General features: G+C 41.0%; 2 protein-coding genes across 7 annotated transcripts in view; both read right to left on the bottom strand.

Moving 5' to 3' along the window:
* Window positions 1-248: 248 nt before the first annotated feature.
* On the bottom strand, window positions 249-11,771 carry mfsd12b (major facilitator superfamily domain containing 12b). The gene is made up of 9 exons (XM_071486270.1): window positions 8,910-11,771; window positions 7,753-7,963; window positions 6,768-6,900; window positions 6,497-6,682; window positions 5,596-5,688; window positions 5,389-5,481; window positions 4,607-4,780; window positions 3,294-3,388; window positions 249-1,506 (listed from the first exon to the last, which is right to left on the bottom strand). Exons 1-9 carry the CDS (start codon window positions 9,205-9,207, stop codon window positions 1,371-1,373), a joined length of 1,419 nt encoding a protein of 472 aa, XP_071342371.1. The 5' UTR covers window positions 9,208-11,771; the 3' UTR covers window positions 249-1,370.
* Window positions 11,772-11,903: 132 nt separating this feature from the next.
* The window catches only part of csnk1g2b (casein kinase 1, gamma 2b), a 34,350-nt gene continuing 26,787 nt past the window's right edge, over window positions 11,904-19,466 (bottom strand). For 3 of the 6 annotated variants that reach the window (XM_071486271.1, XM_071486272.1, XM_071486273.1), the window contains exons 6-12: window positions 19,138-19,223; window positions 17,294-17,378; window positions 17,040-17,188; window positions 16,704-16,787; window positions 15,209-15,310; window positions 13,796-13,902; window positions 11,904-13,084 (exon numbers count right to left, since the gene is read on the bottom strand). In XM_071486271.1, coding sequence (XP_071342372.1) covers window positions 13,030-13,084; window positions 13,796-13,902; window positions 15,209-15,310; window positions 16,704-16,787; window positions 17,040-17,188; window positions 17,294-17,378; window positions 19,138-19,223 — 668 coding nt within the window. In that variant the 3' untranslated portion in view covers window positions 11,904-13,029. The remainder of the gene's footprint in view (window positions 13,085-13,795; window positions 13,903-15,208; window positions 15,311-16,703; window positions 16,788-17,039; window positions 17,189-17,293; window positions 17,379-19,137; window positions 19,224-19,466) is intronic. The other 3 variants (XM_071486274.1, XM_071486276.1, XM_071486275.1) reach the window with 3 other exon arrangements.

The raw sequence follows: 19,466 nt of genomic DNA, 5'->3' as shown, positions 1-19,466 counted from the left end.
TGCCCGGTGAGACAAAGAAACTCAGCTGCCTCTGATTTCCTCACTAGCTGCTCAAGGAAGGGAGTTTTTCAAAAATAAACCTGCTTTCTTTGTAAAAAATGAAACACAGAGGCTGCATAAACGAAGCATGACTTCATATGCAAAAAATGAGACACTAAAACTGAGGAACCTAGCACCAGATTATTTGCGGTTCCTAACACAGAGAAGGTGACAAATTAAAATTTAAGCGTGAAATACAAACTGCAGTGAACCAACGCATGTTCAAGAAAAAACAGGACTCACAAAATCTGTTGGATTTTTTTTTTTTTTTTTAATTTCCAAGACAAGAAGTGTAAAAGTTAATGATGAGGTTCCTCAAACTCTCTTCTCATTGCACCTTGAGTATAAAGAATGATCAGCTGGCTCTTAAGGCCAAATTCTGATATACAGGAAGTTCACTGAGCCATTATAACACTGACAAAAAACATGCAGGCTTTCAGGAGACTGAGAAAGACTACAAACATACCTGAATAAAGCCCAATAATAAAGATGAAGACTGTGTGAATATTATTAACATATTTTAATTTCTAAAAGGATGAATTATAGAGGAATTAACAAAACTTATCCTTTGTAAATCTCTGCAGTTTATCTGCTTGGCAGTTTTCCTCTGAAGCTAGGTTCACCCAGTTCACTTCTTTGGAAGAGCTCCACAACGGCTGCCAGGTCAACTAAAACACTTGGCTTCATTCACAGTAGAAAACAAATGTTATAATCATTTAATGCAATATCAACTTCAAACTTTGAATATCTTCATGAAATATTCTCACGAGTAGTTTTTAGTCCACGTGTTTGTAAATATTTCAAAGTCTAAACTCTTCATGACGTTTAGTTCCATTCAAAGACCTTTTTCTAATCACAAACTGCATTTGTGAGAACAGCTGTTAGTAAGATTTTGTGTCTGCCAAAGGAGTAAATGTAAAATCCCCAATTATTTGTGCATCAACAGGAATTTGAAACGTTTGATGTGGAGCTCTTATTATACTGTCTTTCTCAGCTTTAAAGCCCTATAAGCCCCCCCACAGTAAAACAGTGTAGTTACATTTACATACACTAGATGGTGTCATGGCTTTATCCTCAGCACCATTTGCCTTGTACAGCAGCTGGACTTGGCATCCAGCTACATTTTGATACTACGTTTAAGCATAAAAACGCCAAAATATACAGATGCTGTCAATGAAAATCGAAGGTGGACAGCTGCCTCTAAAATCATGTGATGAGTTATTAAATCCCTGGTATGGTACGAATGGCTGTTTCCTCTATGTGTGTCTGTGTGTGTGTGTGTGCATGTTAGAGACAATAATGACTAATGAGTGTGGTGTAAATTTTGAAACCTAATATCTCCGTATCCTGATCGGCCAGACGAGAACTGTGAAGAGGCAAAGTGCTGCAGCCACGGCAACACCTCCAGTAACTGTCGCCATGACGTCACGATAAAACCAAACACAGTCCGGGCAGCACGACTCTGTGCTGTTGGAGAGAAAAGAAAAGAAAAATGGAAAAATTGTTAAAGTGAGGCAGAAAAGTAGCGGAGTGGAGTGACTGTGTTTGAGAGGAGAGAGGTCAGCTGTGCGCAGCAAAGCTGGATTAATCTTTTCACACCTTGAGGTAAGAGAATTCCCACATCCAGTGATGTTAGAGTAGAGAGTTGGCTACATCTTGTTTCAGCAGGAAAAGACTAGATCTCTGTTCCTGCCGCTGAAACAAGATGCAGTCTATTGTAACAGTTATATTTATTTGCTATATTGTTATATTCAGATAGTCTTTCTTTCAGGGAATCTGATTGTATTTCAGTGGTGGATGTGGAGTTGATAACTCTCAGTTTAATGTTGTAAATATTGTAAATCATTGACGTGTGGCCTGGATGCTGATGCAACTGAATTGAATTAGGCGAAGTCTGTATGATTTCTTGGTCACTGACAAAATGCTGAAGATTACCTGAAGATATAAAGTCAGAACTTCGTACCTGTGTTCAATAAATCATAGATGATCGATTGGATCGATTCAGCCTTTAAGCTTACGCACCTGTTAATGTGTTGAAATGTGCATTCACTACCATGAGGCGAAGGGAAAGACATAAACACAGCCAGAAGTGAAAGTATAAGGCTGGTGTTACTCTACATGTTTCTTACTATCAACAAATCGCATGGAAAGACCAAACTCAGCAAGTTTTCAACTTCCCTACCCGTTCACTGGCTCTCATTCTCACACCTGTTTGTTTCTACTGGAGACATCAATCTTTAAAAACAGATGTATATAGATTTCTTTTTTTTTTTAAAGGTTCAGTCACTTAAAACAGCTGGATGCTGTAGTTTTTTTGCAAATATCACTGAAAGGCTAGAATTAAAAATAAACTACAATGCCCATGTTCATTGTAATAAAGGAACCTGTCACCTAGTGCAACAATGTGGCTCTTTTCTGTGTTTTAATATGTCCTGACAACTAAAAAAGTTTGTGGCTCAGAGGAATAAGATAAATCTTGCATATCTTGGACAGTTTCCCCTTTTCAGGCCTCTAAAAAATATTCAAATGAAGAAAATCTCTCTTTGACTGAACTACTCACAACTTATAAACCTGCGACAACGGGTCACAATAAGCATCTGCTTCATATTAAGGGAACTGCTTTATGGAACTGAGCCCTTTATTAGAACCACCATACTAATACTGAGTAGGGCCTCTCTTTGCCCTCAAACACCCTCAGTTCTTCGTTGCATGGATTTCACACAAAGTTTGCAACATTTCTTTGAGAGTGGTCCGTGTTGCATCACATCATTTCTGCAGATTTGTCAGTTGTACAGGCACGCTGCCAACCTCCTGTTTAACCACATTCCCAAGGGGTTTCTACTGGATTAACTGGAGAAGTTCAGTGAGCTAATTTTCATGTTCACCAATTTGAGATGACTTTTGCTTTGTGACCTGGTGCATGATTGGAAGCAGCTATTAGAAGATGGTGACTTGTGGTCACATAGAGATACACATGGTCAACAGCAATACTCAAATAGGCCGTGGCATTCAAACCATGATTAACTGGTATTAAGGGGCCTGAGGTGAGGGAAGAAAACATTCCCCACACCATTACACAAAAAGCAGGTGTACAGGAGCTCCTAATAAAATGCTCGGTGAGGGTACATTGTTGGTGATTCCTTTGCGTTCTTATGAAATGGAAAAACCTTGGTCCTGTCCCTGTGGGGAAATGCCTGTGTCTTTTGTGATAGTTTGATTTTGTGGGAGGGTCTGTTAGAAGAAGAGAGACTCACCTGCATGGTCGGATGCTCTGGATGATGATGACCCCCACACCATTAGCCACCTTGTCTGTGAGGCTCATTGATCCGTAAACAAAGGCTCCACTTTGCTGCCAAACAAGACAGAGATCAAAGATTGTTACAGTCACTGCAGCAAAGCACAAAGGAGTGAAATCTATACTACAAGATTCTTCACAGCATTTTTTTCTGTGAATGAAATGCACAATCGACCCTCTGTCTGCTTTCATCCAGTATTTCATTCATGTCTTCTCAGACAGCGTGAGTGAGGAAAGACTGACATGAGGAGAGATGTGACAGCAGTAAAATGCCACTCTTTTATTTTACAGCTGACAGTTTTCCTGGAGTTTTTATCCAGTGGCACGGGAACAAAATCCCTGGTTTGATATGTTTGGTGGTTTTGAATCTTACTGTCACAACATGTATTAATACAGTTATCATGCTGTAGACCTTCAGGTGAAAATGACCTCATTTGGTTTCAAGAGTAACCAGAAAGTGAAAATTACATTTAGTGAAGACAAGAATCAGCATCTGAATTTTCTCCTGCACTTTGGCATTTGATTCTGGTATTGGTTCCCTAAAAAACAGCAACTTTTAATTTTTTTTTCAAAAAGTAGTTTCCGGCAGACTGTTGTAAATGTCAGCTGAGTCATGAAACTCGACCGCAGAGTGGGCTGGTTATGAACTTTTATTGTTTACAAATTTAAAGGATAAAGCTGGCTTACTTCAGTATTTATTTTATTGTCAACCAATCCCATGAAAACCCAAAACCCAACAATATCTCACTCTGTCCCTCTCACACTCACTAGTTATTATAGTTTACCCTGTGTGCAACTCTAAGTCCTAAAGCCCATTTAAAGACATTAATCTTTAAAAACAGGTCACAAATAAGTAGTTTAATTTTTTAAAAAGTCTCCCAAAACAGCTGGAACAAACAGGAGTGAATGGTGCATTTGTTGGAGACTATTTACAGCCACTGATTAACGCACATTTGGTGAGTGCAGTGGCACGGTGTACGTGGGATGGATTCAAAATAAATTACAGTGCCCGTGTTCGTCAGTGTGAGTGTGGCTCATTTACATGTTTTTAATAGAACTGGACAAGAAGAGCTCAGTGGCACAGAGGAATGAGATACTGTACAACGGCTTTAATACACAGACAATACTGTTGATAGGATCTGTTCACTGTCGGTATTTCTTTTATCAGAATAACAAGTAAGAGTTTGAATACGGCAGATCTTATCCTTTAAATTCCTCCCTGCAACAACTACAAAGGTGTCAGCTGTTGCAGGTTAGTTCCTCTCCACCTACCGTCTGCTCTCCGATGAGTGTGGCGGTCATGGACAGAGACATGACCAGGATTGTAGCCGAACCGGTTCCCAGCAGCACTGCCACCCCGTAGATCCTCTCAGATCCCAGCGTCTTGTCCGCAAACACCCACGTGGCAAAGCCGAGCACCAGCAGCAGGCCCAGCAAATAGGTAATCTGACAACCAGCAAATACATTTCAGCTCATTTAGAACTTTTCTTTCAAAGAACTAAATTATCAATCGTGTGATAGATATACAAATCATACAAATATGATCATATGATATAAAGAGAGTTTATAAAAAAACGGATGTATCCATTTGAGTCAACAGGCTACATTACTGCTTCGCTTAAAAATGAAGGGTGTACACAAGTTGAAGGTGGAATCATTATCATCCCTTGCAAGAAATTTAACCTCACAATTTCTCATACAGGCACTATCCTCACATCTGCCTTCGTCTGGCACAAATGTGTATGCAGCACTTCAACAGTCAAACAAATTATTATATAGATTATATGTAAAATCTGTCAAAAGAAATACACAGAAATAGATGAAAATAAAGAAATTAATAATGTTCAATCTGTAAATTTACTATTTCCAACATCCACTTTAAAAAGTTAAGACAGCAGGTTGTTTCTGATTCTGGGCGTGCAGGTTGGCTGGCTGACTCCAGATGGTCAGTCTGCTTCTGGATACACTCACTGCTTTAATCCATTGATGTCACTTCCATAAACTAGAGAAACATTTATCAGAAAGATGCTGGAGATGAAAACTGAGAGACTCACACTGATGCCTAAGCGCTTGCTGACTGGTTTCATGACCAAAGACCACAGAAAGCTGCTGACATAAATCACCAGGGGTATGATGGCGATGAAGTTCTGAGGGGAGAAGCAGCGAGTCAGTATTTCCATCGAAGCATTTCACCAAGAGAGGCGATTTCACGAGTGACAAAAGTATGTTTGCACAGTGCCGTGAATACGGTGTGGCCTCACCTTTGGTAACATCAGTGAGTAGGTGAGGTAGACTGAGATGTAGGTCTGAGACAAGTTGACTATTAGTCTGGTGCACATATACAGGAAAGCCACCTGGTTCAAAAGCAAGAGGAGGGGACACAATTTAAAATACTATTCAAGAGGTTGTTTTTTTTTTTTTAATTTATCTATTTCTAATTTTTTATTTCTATTTCATTTTACTTTTTTGAAGGTTTTCGCTCCACAAGAACAAGACAGACACATTATTCTGTATATAATTCAACTCTTTGGACTGTTGTCAGTTGGACGCAGACCAAAGCAGCATTGTGCCTAAGTACAGCCTCACAGAGCTGCCAGCATGACCGTAAACCCTCAGTCTTCTTTCAGTGCCTGACACTGAGGATTATAAACTTTTTAGGGATTTTGCTGAAAAGACTTGATGCTGTCTCACGCGACCACTAGAGGCCACTGAACAGTAAAAGGTGACCGTGGGTTGTAATAGCAGCTTATTACGAACCAGCCTTGCACAGTGTTGATTGAAGATTTTATTAAAAAATGCAACCAAGCCGTCTGTCCTTCATATGATGCTACACAAATGTTGGTCAGGGCTCAAAAAGTAAATGAACTTCACATCAATTTTCCCTTTTTGTAAATGTGACATTATTATTATGCACTAGGCATAAAGCAGTTTAAGCGCACATCGATTTGGATCTACACCGCATTAAATCATAATAATAACATGATTTTCACAAACAATAGTGCAGGCTTTGTGTTCACTGGCATGTTTTAAACAACCCCGGCAATGTGTGGTTATGGACTTGGTAACAATGCCAACAATGCCTCTACAGATTTCCCAGTGAGAAAGAGGAAGAGGAACTTTCCGACTAAGCAGAAAGTTGCCCAGCAAAGATTTAGGAGTCACCTGATAGAAGGAGGGCTCCTTCAACCACTGCTTCCACTGAAGAACAGGACGAAACAGAGGCTCCTGTGACAGGGACGGTGAGTTCAGCTCACTCTCCGTCTCTGAGGCTGGTCCAGCCTCTTTGGTACCAACATGGAATATCAGGGAGAATAATGCCCCCATACCCAGCACAATGAGGGCCAGCATCTACGGACAGACAGTGAGAGAGTGCTCTGGTGAAGACGGTGATTTAGCCAAAGTGATTTCATCTCTCTAGCACCTGTCCTCTTACCCTGAACAGAGGGATGTCCTCCTGGCCCAGGTTCCCTGTGATGGACGGGTTCACGTTGTGCTGAGCCTGGAAGTGAAAGAGCAGCCAGGCCACGGTGTAGACCATGATGTTGGCCGCCACAGTGAACGCATACCTGCACGAGGAGTGATGTTTTCAGAAAGATTTAATACAGGGCCTTGGTTTTTATAATGGTTAAAAACAAAAATCACAGCAGACAAAGGGCTTTTTGTGTTTCTTTATTCACTATTGTCTCGCCTCCACATCTGAGCTGTTCTGGATAATATGATGAAAAAACACAGCAGTTATTGTATTTACTTCCCTTTTCTTCAAAATGTTATTTTCTCTGTGGTGTTTTAAGCTGGAATTTGACATCATTGACATAATAATTGCTGATTGCTGATGTTGCAGCCGGCTGAGCAGTATCCTGCTTTCGTTTGGAGAGTGAAGAGGAGGAAGCCCTGATACGTTTTTAAAGATGGGATTGAAGCCTCAGTCCTTTATCTGTTTGCTTCTCTCCCGCTCCCTGTGATCAAATACAGCATTTTAATGCAGATGAATTCCCGATAAAGCTTTTCTCATTTATATTTTCATAAAATAGAGCTTTTTATGTTGTATGTGGTCCTGGAGAAGCAGAGCGTCGCTTCTTGTGCAAGCATGACGTTAAAAGGACCTTGTCTGAAGCCTTGGCTTCTCTCCTAACTGTGTGTGTGTGTGTGTGTGTGTGTGTGTGTGTCGCTCTCTGTTTATACCCTCAGATCAACCCTTGCTGGTGATGCTCTAAGTGAGGTTTGTCCAAAAAGTCTCTAGGTGCTTTTTGAAAAGACTTTCTAAATCTAGCAGCAAAAGCAATGGCTACTGGTCACGTGGCACTCGGCCGACCAGTGCTGAGTCAACTCCATCACTCACTCAGTAGTTTACACTTCAAAACACGATTAAATGAGTTGAGGTATTTCGATCCAGTGTATCCATGGCGGCGTCACCTCACCTGTACGCTGTGAGCTCCACCTTGGCGCCCTCACTGGACACCAGCTCTGGGATGAGAGAGAGGTGTGAGATCTGAGTGGCGGCCCAGCCGAACTGGAAGACGATGATGAAGGGGGAGAAGTAAAGGATCTTAGCCCACTGAGGGGTGGTGTCAGTACAGGCCAGGCAGGGGTTGAAAATGAAGGGGAAAGACACCAGAACACAAACGGTTCCTGGAAAATAGACAAGGACATGTGAGAGAAAAGTCACTTAAATCTCTCTAGACTATTGTTGAAAGTTCAGTTCAGAGGGAAATATTGTACTTTTTTACTTCACGAACAACTATAGTTACTTTCACTTTACGGACATATAATCAACTTGTCAACTGTCATGCATTATTGCAATACACACACTTTTTATCTTGTTGCACAAACACTGTGACCAAGATCATTTTGCAGAAGTATTTTTGCTTTTGATTCTTTAATTTTCCTGTAATGTGCTTTTTTTGAGTGAAATTGTGAGTGCAGGACTTAAACTCCTATTGTGTTGTATTACTAGATTTACTTGAATAGAGGATCTAAATACTGTTTTAAAGCACTTTATACTCACCTATCAAGCCACTAAAACATTCCTGTAGAGACATTTACCATCATATTCCTGTTTTGTTCCTTTAACATCAGTAGTGTAAAGTAACTAAGCACTTTGACAGTACAATTTTGAAGTATTTTACCTGCGTATTTCCACTTTTATGCAACTTTATACATCTATATATTCCAGATGAAAGAAAACTAATTTTATCTCTGCTGTATTTATTTGAGAGTCACTGTACTCAGCATCTTAAATATGGTGCAGAGTTACAGATTAAACCCAGCTTCAGTAGATCTGTTCAAATCTGCTCCACTTGGACCAACTACATGAATCGCTGCTTGCATGTTAATGCATCAGCTTTAATAATCCAATAATAGGTTGCACATAATAACTTTTACTGTATATTTTGCTGGAGATACTGTACTGCGCTTTAACTTTGGGCAAATTTGAAATTCAGGACTTTTATCTTTTGTTTTGTTAGATTGTGATATCACTGATATTACCACATTCGTCCATCACTATTTAATATTTTATATACTTCTTATAAACACAGGCACTGACGCATCTGCGTTATTTTTCTGGCTCACTTACCCAAGAGATGCCAGGTTTTTCTCTTGCCGTAGCCCAGCGCGCCCGCGGTTCTGTCGGATTCATACCCGACCAGAGGCGTGCAGACCCCGTCCGCTACCTGACCAATCAGGAGCAGCACACCTGCAGCGGTGCTCTGGAAGCCGAGCACGGAGTGGAAGTAGACCAGCAGGTAGGTGAACCACATGGATGCGCACAGGTCGTTGAGGAAATGTCCCGCTGCGTAACACAGCCGCCTGTAGACTGACAGAGACCGACCGGCGGACAGAGGCTGCTCCATGACCGATTTGACTCCTGTCATAAAACTTCTTTTATTCACAGTTATAGATCTGCTGTTGTCATATTTACAAATACATGATGCAGTGAGTTACACGATGATGCTGTTGAGCAAATACTCAGCGCAGCTCTGGTCTGAGCATCTCCAAAAAAAAAAAATCTCCCCAATTACAAATCATATTATCAACGCAATGTAATGGATTAGGCCAAGCTGGTCAGCTGAACCGGTTTAGTTTGATTGGAACAATTTATTGTGGCAACAGCCGCTTTTCAGAGCTGTCAGCGCCGCCTGGGACACGCCGAGCCCCGGAGACCCGCTCTGTCCTCGGTCCCTCTGCAGCGCCGCGGCTGTGAGTGGCTTTAAAACCCGTGAGTTGCGACACTGTTACCAAATGAGGCCGGTTCCTCTTTCTGTGCTTCACATGGCGAGTGATTCACTTCACTTCAGTCCTCCAGAGGCATCATCACACCAGGAGATATTTCCCCTCCTGCAACTTCAGTTCTGCTGGAGGTTTTTGAAACTTGAATTTCATTTGAAAAATAATAGTAAATTAAAAAAAAAAAAAAAAAAAGCTGATCAACTTCCACTCATGCCAAATATCTCTCCATCAGATGTGACCTTAAGATTTCAACTGCTTTGTTTCCATTAATGGAAACTTACCCTGGACTGACATTAATTCATACATTCAGTCGAGTATTCATTACTATAGACTTTGTACACTTGTATTGTTTTAGAGGAAGACAACCTACACTTCCCTAAACTGGATCATGACACACACCGTATGTTCACATGGTCATCATTCATGTCATACTTCTGTGACATACCAGTCAGTCAGTCTTGTGTAACAGGTAAATCTAAAGTTAAACTAAAGGACCTGATGATTCATGACAGTGAAGTGGTTCAAGTGGGTCTTTAAAGGAGCAGTCCACTGACTTTACACATCACTTCTGGCTCAGCAGCAGCGTTGAGCCCATGAAAACAGCTGTATAATGTTCTCCGTTGCTCCAGGAGGAGCTTAGTTTGAGAAAGCAGGATAATCTCTGCTTGGGTTCGAGACCTCAAACTTTTTAAGTAGGAGCCTGCTTCACAGACTGAGTGTGTGGAGTTTAGAAGTGAGCAGCAGAGGTCCAATCCAAGATGTTACTCAATGAGCACAAATACAGCTGCTCATTTAAGAGCAACAGCTGTTGCCATTGACACATATGTTTATGTTGTCTAAGTATGTCATGACATTAAAATAATTTGCAGACAAATAACTGAGCGCTGGTCAGCACAGTGTCATTGAGCAGCAGAAATATGTAAAGGAGAACTGTATTGTGAATGAATCTGCATTAAAACACAGTGATGGTGATCGCAGAGAGCAGAAGCAGACCCACTCATGCACAGGTGTCGACCTCCTTCCCTCGCCCTTCTCCTTCTCTCACTGACAACCAGTGTAAAACTACCAACCAGGCAAAGTGGGCAACTTTCCAGAGGCCGCAGATCCCCGAGGGGCACCAAAGGGTTCACTCTGGTGAACATATTACTTTGGGCCTACATAATTTGATTAATTACAAATTGGTTTGGAATTTGCACTATAAAGGACAATATCACCTCTGACCTCCATCCTCCATCTTGTGTCCCTGGTCTTGCAGACAGACTCTGTGTCCAAATTTTTTTTTTTTTTTTTTTTTAAGACCTTCAACGTATTAGTTCATATTGTGGTCGTTTCTTCTAAGGTGTTTCATCAACCTGCTCCAGCTTTTCCTGTGTTAACGGCATGACACAGAAAACCTCAGGCAAGGTCGTATTATTGACATAAACTAGCAGATATTCACGTGAGAGAAGAACGCTCTGGTCATGGAGCACACTGGGAACCACTGGGTTGAATGGCTGCGGATTGTCTCCAGCAGCTGTGATGGAGCCACAACACAAAGCAGCCAGATGCTATGGACATCAGTCATAAGAGTCAGGGTACGTTGGCTCCTGCTGCTTCGATTTTGACTGTTCTTTCCGTTCATCCGTTTCTTGTGAGTCTGCCTATAAAATATTAAAAGTCACTGGAGTGCTCCTTTAAATAACACAAGGCCATAAAAGTTGCAATCTCTGATGACCTGCAAGCTTAAGGGATGATTTGAAACCGGCTGCTCCTGAACTCGGAGCAGCAAGCAATCAGAGAGAAAGGGACACAGAGTAAACCATCAAAGAGATGCTACAGTTGTTTGCAGCAGCAAGGAACTAAAAAAAAAAAAAAAAAAGAATAAAGGATATTGTTTTTTTCCCCCAGTCCTGTGCTTGTTGAATTTGGGAAGGATCTTTTCTTTTCAGCCTCAGAAATAGAGGCCCACTCATTTCACAGACATTATGTACCTGATAAACAAGTAAACCTCAATGAGCTGCATGTCTGTCTGTGACCTCCCGACAAAATGAAACAATAGTTCAAACAGATTTGGGTTGTTTTCTGATCTCTGAGCTACACACACAGACACAGACACACACACAGTCCTGATCTCTCTCTAAACCAAATACCACCACTGTACAGATGTGTTGATTGTCACAGCAGAGGGTCAGGGATAAGGGATGTACAGTATCCTGCTTATAAGGTACAGTCATAACACATGTTCACTTACAAAAACCTCCAGGTTTTCAAGCATGCGCACATAAACACACTCTCACACACACACAGTAATCCAGTGAGCATTTGGGACAGATTAGATAAAATGTCATGGCGGGACACTCACTTGAGCTTTAAACATTTTACTTAGAAAGGCACAAACTATGATTTCCTGGTAAATTATTTTGATGTAAGAAATAAAAATCGAAAGACATATTTTTTTTTCATGTAAATCGACAACATTTTTCGGCCATAACTCAGATATAAGCGTTGTGAAGGACTCTTCCTAGATCAGTCTTTATTAAGTTGTTTTCTTAATTGTTAATTTCAAACCTAAAGTTTTCCACTGTAATTTTCTTTTTTTTTTTTTTCCAAAAGTGCAATAATAATAAGAGAGCTTAATATCTGTTTCTCTCAATCTTCCACAGTACCTGAGGCCAGTGACTGTGCTACAAAGTCCATGTTGACAGACAAAAAGAAAGCCAGAGCGAGGAAAAGAAGTGAACTCCAGAACACTACAACATAAAAATAAGTTTTCAATGCAGGGATTTGAGTTTGAAAACTGAGGATTCAATTACAAAAAAAAGAAAAACAAAAAAAAATACATAAAAATCCTCCAAATTCTGTTTTTATAGATGAAATGCTTCCTGTGTCTCTCAGATTTAACATCAGCATAGTTCACCTTTTCCTCTTTACCTTGATCCCAAAACACACACCAAAAGGAAAAAAAAAAAAAAAAAAAAAAAAAAGAAACGGAAAAAAACAACAATTTCCTAAGGAGCAGATTTCTTTCACTTGAACCACTTGAGTGGTTCCCCTGATCAACAGCTGACTGTTGGAACAATACACGTTCTTTATGGAATCTAGAATACAACAACTGTTTCAAACAGTATCTTTTTTCATATTCACGCCACGGTATTCGAGTTTCATTGTTACAGCTTTTTTTACTTTTTCTCAAGCCCCCCGTTGTAATGCAATGTACGTTTATTTTTCGTCGATAAAGGAATCAGAGTCTGTTGTGGAGTCAGTAGGACTGCAACATTCCTTTAACTCGCCAGTAGCCAGGGAGCACTGAAAACGAGAAAGAGAGAGCGCGGGGGGGGGGGGGGGGGTACAGAGTGACAGGGGGAGTAAGGTGAGAGGGGTAAAGAGGTGAAGCTGGAAAGAGATAAGGGGCAGGGGGTCTGTGTAGTTGCTTCCATTTAAAACTTGACAGTGACCACAATGTTTCAAGTTCTCTCCATTCTCTTCTTTCACTTGTGCCTCTGGAGAGCTTTCCTCTTTCTCCTTTTGAAGAAACAACAGCACCTGCAGGAAAACACAGGAACACTACATTTAAAAAAAAGACATCAAAAGACAGATATTTACAAATGAGGTACTGATATATTATGATGTATTTATATATTGAAGTGTTTAAATGAATAATTTAACATTGTAGTAAATAGGTTCTAGTTAACTTAGCTTAGTGTATAAAGAGTAGGGAAACAGCTCGTCCGCAGCCAAGACACTTAACCCCCGTAAAACCACAAATAGTCCACTTAACACTTTGGTTTTTGTGCGGACTCAAGATACAACATGTAAATAAGTGATCTTTGAGGTGGTGGTAGGTGCATTTTATTAGCTTTAAACAAAGCCAGGCCAGCTGTTTCCTCCTGCCTCTAGTCTTCATGCCAAGCTAAGCTAACTGCAGTCCCAGGCTGGTAAAATACCTGGATTTGTAGTGTTACTGTAGTTTAACACTGAACACAAGAGTGGTGATTCTCATCTAGCTGGTCAATTTCACGAGAATCCCCCAGTTACACCTTCACGCACATCATATCAATGTTTCAAGCTGAACAACTTAACTTTAACTTTTAGGCACTTTCATATACCAAAGGCTAATGAGATTCAATTCAATTTGCTTCCAATTCAAAACTGGATTTGGATCAAATCAAATGCCAGTGACTCCCAACCCTAAAGCTTGTGGCACTGGTAAAGACAGCCAGATGTTTTCTGTGCATCTGAACAGCTGTTTCATACTTGGTTTCGTCAGCCACTTCAACCTCAGTGGGAGCAGTGATGGGAGCGTTGGAGTGTCCGGCTGTGGGATCATCAGTGTTCAGCTCGCCATTCGTTGAGCTCATCACCTGCATGAACACAAAAGGACACCAGGCTGCTCACACACACACACAAACACACTTTAAGCCACTGATTGCAGGGTGGAGATGAACATTCACATAAATATATGTAACCTTGATTATCTTTATCTATCAGCCCTCTCAGATAAGGACAGCAGTTGAATGTGTAACCTGGAATGCCCAACTAAAGCAACTTCATAGAAGTTTAAAGGACTGGTCCACATTTTTTCATGTACCTCTTGTCATAAAAGTCAGGTGGCCAAATGGACATTGAAACAAGTTTTTCTGTCTGTAATCAATCCTGCTGTACATACCGGCCGTTAAGAGACCTTTTTAATGTGCTTAAGTGAAAAAGCTGGTGGACAAAATGCAAAGTCCAAATCACTGCAAAAGTACATTCTGAAGTTTAACTAATATGAGATTTCAGAAATCTACATCAACACAGAAACTTTAAGTGAGTATCTCTCAAGAAACAAGTTTCTTTCTGCGTTACTATCCCTCCACATCAACTTCACACAGGAACACTGTGTGTGGTAACATGAGGAGGGAAATTCACAGAAAAGGACTGAATCTTTGGAAGATACCCATTTCATTAATTGACTCTGACAGTTGAAAGCTTATATCAACTTCAGATGAACTTTGGAAAACACAGAGAGAGCTGTGAATTTTGTCCCTCATTGAACAGTAATGATAACAGCAAACAAAACCTGTTTCAATGCACTTGTGGGTTTGTGAAGACCGTTTTATTTGACTTGAAAAAATGAGAACCCATCCTTTAAAAGCCGCAATTCTATTACCCAACACTAGGTGGCATATTTGTGCCACATTTACTATGGAGGTCACTGATATCTGGTGCTACAGAAATGGCCCTCTGACATTATTTACATAAAGATTATGTCAAGAAGATTTTACTTTACGGCTTCAATTGCTGGTCTGTATTTTTCACTAATATGAAATCTGATTAAAAAAAAACCAAAGATTTACTTGTAATTCTATTAGTTTGTGTTTCTAATGATACAAGGATCTGTATTTCATGGAGTTTGCATGACAGTTGCTGCTGGATGTCATCTTTGCATGGCCCTTCCTGTGAGCAGCCTACAGCAGATGAGGCGAATGAGAGCAAACAGAACAGGCGATGCACTGAGACACTGGGCTTCAAACAGTCTGAAGCAGAAGCACAGAAAGAGTCGAGAGGGAGCACCTGACAGGGCAGGCGGTGTGAAGTCAGTGAGAAAGGGGGAGGCAGACAAATACAAATCTACGTGGCTTCATGCATTAGCCATCTGAGCAGCAGCAGTCGCAGCAGCAGCAGTACCTGAACAGAGCCCCCCAGCCGCTCAGCTGTGAGGTGCGACCCCAGAGTCTCCTTATTGGTCACGGGAGTGGGCTGAGACTCACTTCCTTTGGGCTCAGGCGACTTGACGCAAAGAGCAAAAAAGGTGGAGGCGGGTGGTGGTGAAGTGGGGAGAGGGAGAAGGGTAAGGGGAAAGAGATTTGTGGGGGCGAGGGGTCGGGGGGTGAGGGTGAGACAATGTGGTGTGAAGGGGTGAGGGTAGAGGTGTGGTGGGAGGAGGGACAAAGAGGAAGGGGAGTGAATAAAAAAAAAAAAAAAATTATAGAAGACATCTTCCAAGCAGAAGCAGGCTTGTTAAGACAAACTATGTTAATAGAGGAGTAGAGGGAAGCAAAAATTTATGTGAAGCACAGATCAACACACTAATAAAGTCATGCAGGAGTAAAGAAAAACAGCCTTGATCACCTCGGCTAGCACTGCATATTAAATACAACACAGACAACTATCTATGGTACCAGGTATTTGCATTAAAAGAATCCCTAATGGTAATCCCATTACACAACACTTCAAGTCTGCAATACATAAAATTTTCTTTTTTCAGCAATAAAAACATTCACCTTTTCTCTAAACTGCAATACATATCACTTATCACTGCAGATATTTCTTTTGATTGATATGGCCAACTGCTTTAACCAGGATGTTACAGGGTTTTACAGTCAATGTGCAATCAGCATGGTACACAGGGTGAGTTTCAAAAGGTGGCAAGTTTTTAACCGAGCCAATCACGATAAATGGAGAGCAGTAAAGAGAGGCTAGAGTCCACAGTAATAAGTCAATCATAAAATGTAATTCACTCCCTGTATGGCTTAACGGGAAACAGTGACTCATCAAGTAGAACAGCATGACTTGTACTATGATTTCTGTCTATCAGAATGATATTGTTGTTTTTAAAATAATAAAACTCTTGAATTATTACCCTCTTAAAATTAACACCACAAGGCTCGGATAGCATGCCAATAAGAAGGAATAAAAACAATAATAAACAAAACAACAACAACAACAAAAAAAAAGACTCTACACTTTGCACACACTAAGCATATACCTTGTCATTACTGGTATGAACAATGCAATTTGCATTTTCAACTCATGCATGCAATGACTGGAGCTTAGAGTGGCAAGGTGTTAAAACGGTGCTTTGTTTCACAGCTGCGGCAGCAGATCTGCCCGATGACTGCATGTCGGTTAATGTGCCACTAAAGCATCAATCAGTTCAGACTTTGAGGAAAGATGATGCCACTGCCAAGCAGTCAGACTGCAGAGAGGAACAGGAATGAAGGAGCAGTGGAACTGAACGGCAGCCATTTTCTCCAGGAAGTTGCTTACAGTTGGACACAACAAGAGTAGTCTGGTGGAGGAACTTGAATGGCAGGGTTGGTCGGTTGGCTGGTCGGTCAGTCAGCAGATAGACTGGTGGATGGGTGTGGTGTTTGTTGTGTTTTAATGCTAGTGAACTCACCTGGTTTTTGGTCTGCTGTTGTGCTTTGTCCCTGCTGCTGGGCTGCAGGGGTGTGTCACTGGGGATAGGGCCTATCGGTGTGGGCTGAAACATAAGCAAAGCAACTGTGGTGTCAAAATAAAGAGAATATAGACAAAAAAACTACAGTGTTACATTCCAAGATAACACATAATAATATTCAGATAACAGGCTTTGCAAAATAAATAAATAAATAGAAGATTACAGTTAGAGCGATAAAGCTGCATGAAACTGCAGCTGTAAGATCTGATTGTACAATCAAAGAGTTTCAGAGGGAAAGGAGGGGGAGGACAAGTGGATTCAGTAAGAGGCACTCACAAGTGATTTGCCGACCCAGTCATACTCATAGTCAAAGACATAGCCATTCCTATCGAACAGATCAGTGAAGAGCTTCCTCAAGTAGTCGTAATCAGGCTTCTCAAAGAAGTCCAGCCTCCTCACATAGCGCAGGTAGGTGGCCATCTCTTCTGTAACAAAAGGGAATAAACTGTCAAATGAGAACCAGCAAGAATTCCAATAAGGAAGAAATTCAGTGACACAGTAAACGGAGGAAACCGTCTGGTTCCACTGACCAGGGAAGCTTTCACAAAGCACTTCAATCGGTGTCGCTCGTTTGGTGTCCCCAATTTTCTGATACCTCTCCTTCAAAGTGTCAGCCTAGAAGGGAGAGAAGTTGTAGGACAGAAAATAAACACATTACACTAAAATTTTCGGCAAATAAATAGCTGCAGGTGGTGTGAGTTAATAGGTGTCACATTTAAACGTGTTTTATAATGGGTACTTGAGTTGCAGACCGATGCAAATCCTTTGGTTAGTCATTCTGAATTCCTGAGTCACAATTACACAGATATGTGCTGCACTGTGTTGGCGAAAACCAGCTTTGCAAGTACATAGCAAGACCAATTTCGCCACAAGCTGTAGGTAGGTAGCGACTCAACAAAGAACCTGTCACATACATGTTTTTAAAGCTATTTAAACACTGATACTTTTCACAGTGTTTTCACACTATGCTGTAAGTTCATATCCATCATGTTACCAGAAAGGTCCGTCAGCCTTTCAAGGGTGATTGTTGTATTACGACAGAGCATTATCTCGTGGAAAGTCTCCTTTGAAGTCCAACCTTCCTGGGAACACGCGACGGCTGCGAATGGGTTTTTATTGTGCGTTTCAAAACTGAGGTGTGCTTCTGCACCAAAGTGTCAATCTTAAGAGATAAACAGACATGCTGTACGCTAGGGGCAGGCTCTTAAAATGTTTTCATCGCCTCATGTGCTATGCACAACCGTGTCAACACAGTGATGGATTGTTTTATCTAGACTGAATTCCATTATACCATTATGATTCAACAGACCAGATAAAACTTTCTTTGACTTATCAACCATTCAGTACTGTTTACACCTACAAAGATCTGCTAATATCTGGTCATTGTACTCCTTCATTGTATTCTGATGCTAACTGTCATGTTGTGTGTTGGTGAGAACTTGTTTTGGCCCGAGCCACCCAACATCCTCCACATTCATACATCACTCACATGCATCTACCAAGAGCTTCCACCCACATAGCAAATGTTCAGAGTGAGGTGTCTTGTCTTCTAGTCTTTTCTATGTACATCTTTGATACTGGTGTCTTTAAAAAAAGGGCCCAGCAACTCTGCAGCCTGCTATATCCTACCCTTCTTTCTCAGCAAACTGTTCAAATGCAAAGTGTTGAAGTGGATTTTTGTTGTAGCTGGCTACCAACACATTTGCAAAGGAAAGGGAAGGTATGCTTCTTCAGGAGCTAGGTGTTTGATTCTCTAGTAGCCATGTGTATAAATTTGATTGACAACTAGTGTGTGGCCTTAATGTATAGAAACTGATGGCAAATTACTTAAGAAAAAAGAAAGACAGTATTAGCCATCATTATACTGTGGCTGCTGAGAGTTCTTGATTCTGATAGGCTGGCAGGTGATAAAGTTAACTTGAGGTTTAAGTCTGCTGGAATGATAATTTTAACCTTTTGTAGCATGTTATCTACCACTTCTCTCTATCAATCTCTATCTGTCATTTATATCTCAACACCTCAATATTGCGTATTACGACCAGATGATATCAACTTTATTTGATGCAACAGCAGCAGATTACACAAAGAGTACTGAATATTTTCTGTGCATGACTATGACTGAGGGTGCTTCTTAGTCTTTTAGGTGCAACAGATCCATCAGTGGGGAGATCTTGAAGTGTGTGGACAGTGTTGTTAACACTAGGCTCTCTGTCCCAAAGGTCATATGGATAATAGATATGAAAAGAGATACTGTACTTAGGAGTGCAGCAAGAACAGGTACATCACTATGCTAAGCATTAAGAGGATTACCGCATTCTGATGTAAATCAGTACGTGCCAAAATGTGGATGATGTCAAACAATGCACAACAGTACCTTTAGGCCCTGCCACGGGAGGCTTCCTCGGAGGAAGTACATGAACATGTGACCCAGCGCCTCCAGATCATCCCTTCTGCTTTGCTCTGAAATTAACAGAACAAGATGGGAAATTAGGATACCTGTGAGAATCAAATTCATTTTATAACCAGCTGCCAGGGTGAACAGGCATCTGGGCAGTAGAAAATACGGCAAAAACACACAATCATCTGGGAGTCATAATTAACCGTGTAGAGTATAGAAGGCCATGATTCAGCCATAGAGAAGGGGTGGCCAGATCATGTGCCATGGAGAACCAACATTGTGCAGGTTTCTATTCCAACCAAACA

Source organism: Trachinotus anak, unplaced genomic scaffold, assembly GCF_046630095.1.
Source record: "Trachinotus anak isolate AG129_WGS33_773 ecotype Australia unplaced genomic scaffold, CSIRO_AGI_Tana_v1 ptg000010l, whole genome shotgun sequence".
Lineage (NCBI taxonomy): Eukaryota > Metazoa > Chordata > Actinopteri > Carangiformes > Carangidae > Trachinotus > Trachinotus anak.
This window is presented reverse-complemented; position numbering and strand designations above follow the sequence as displayed.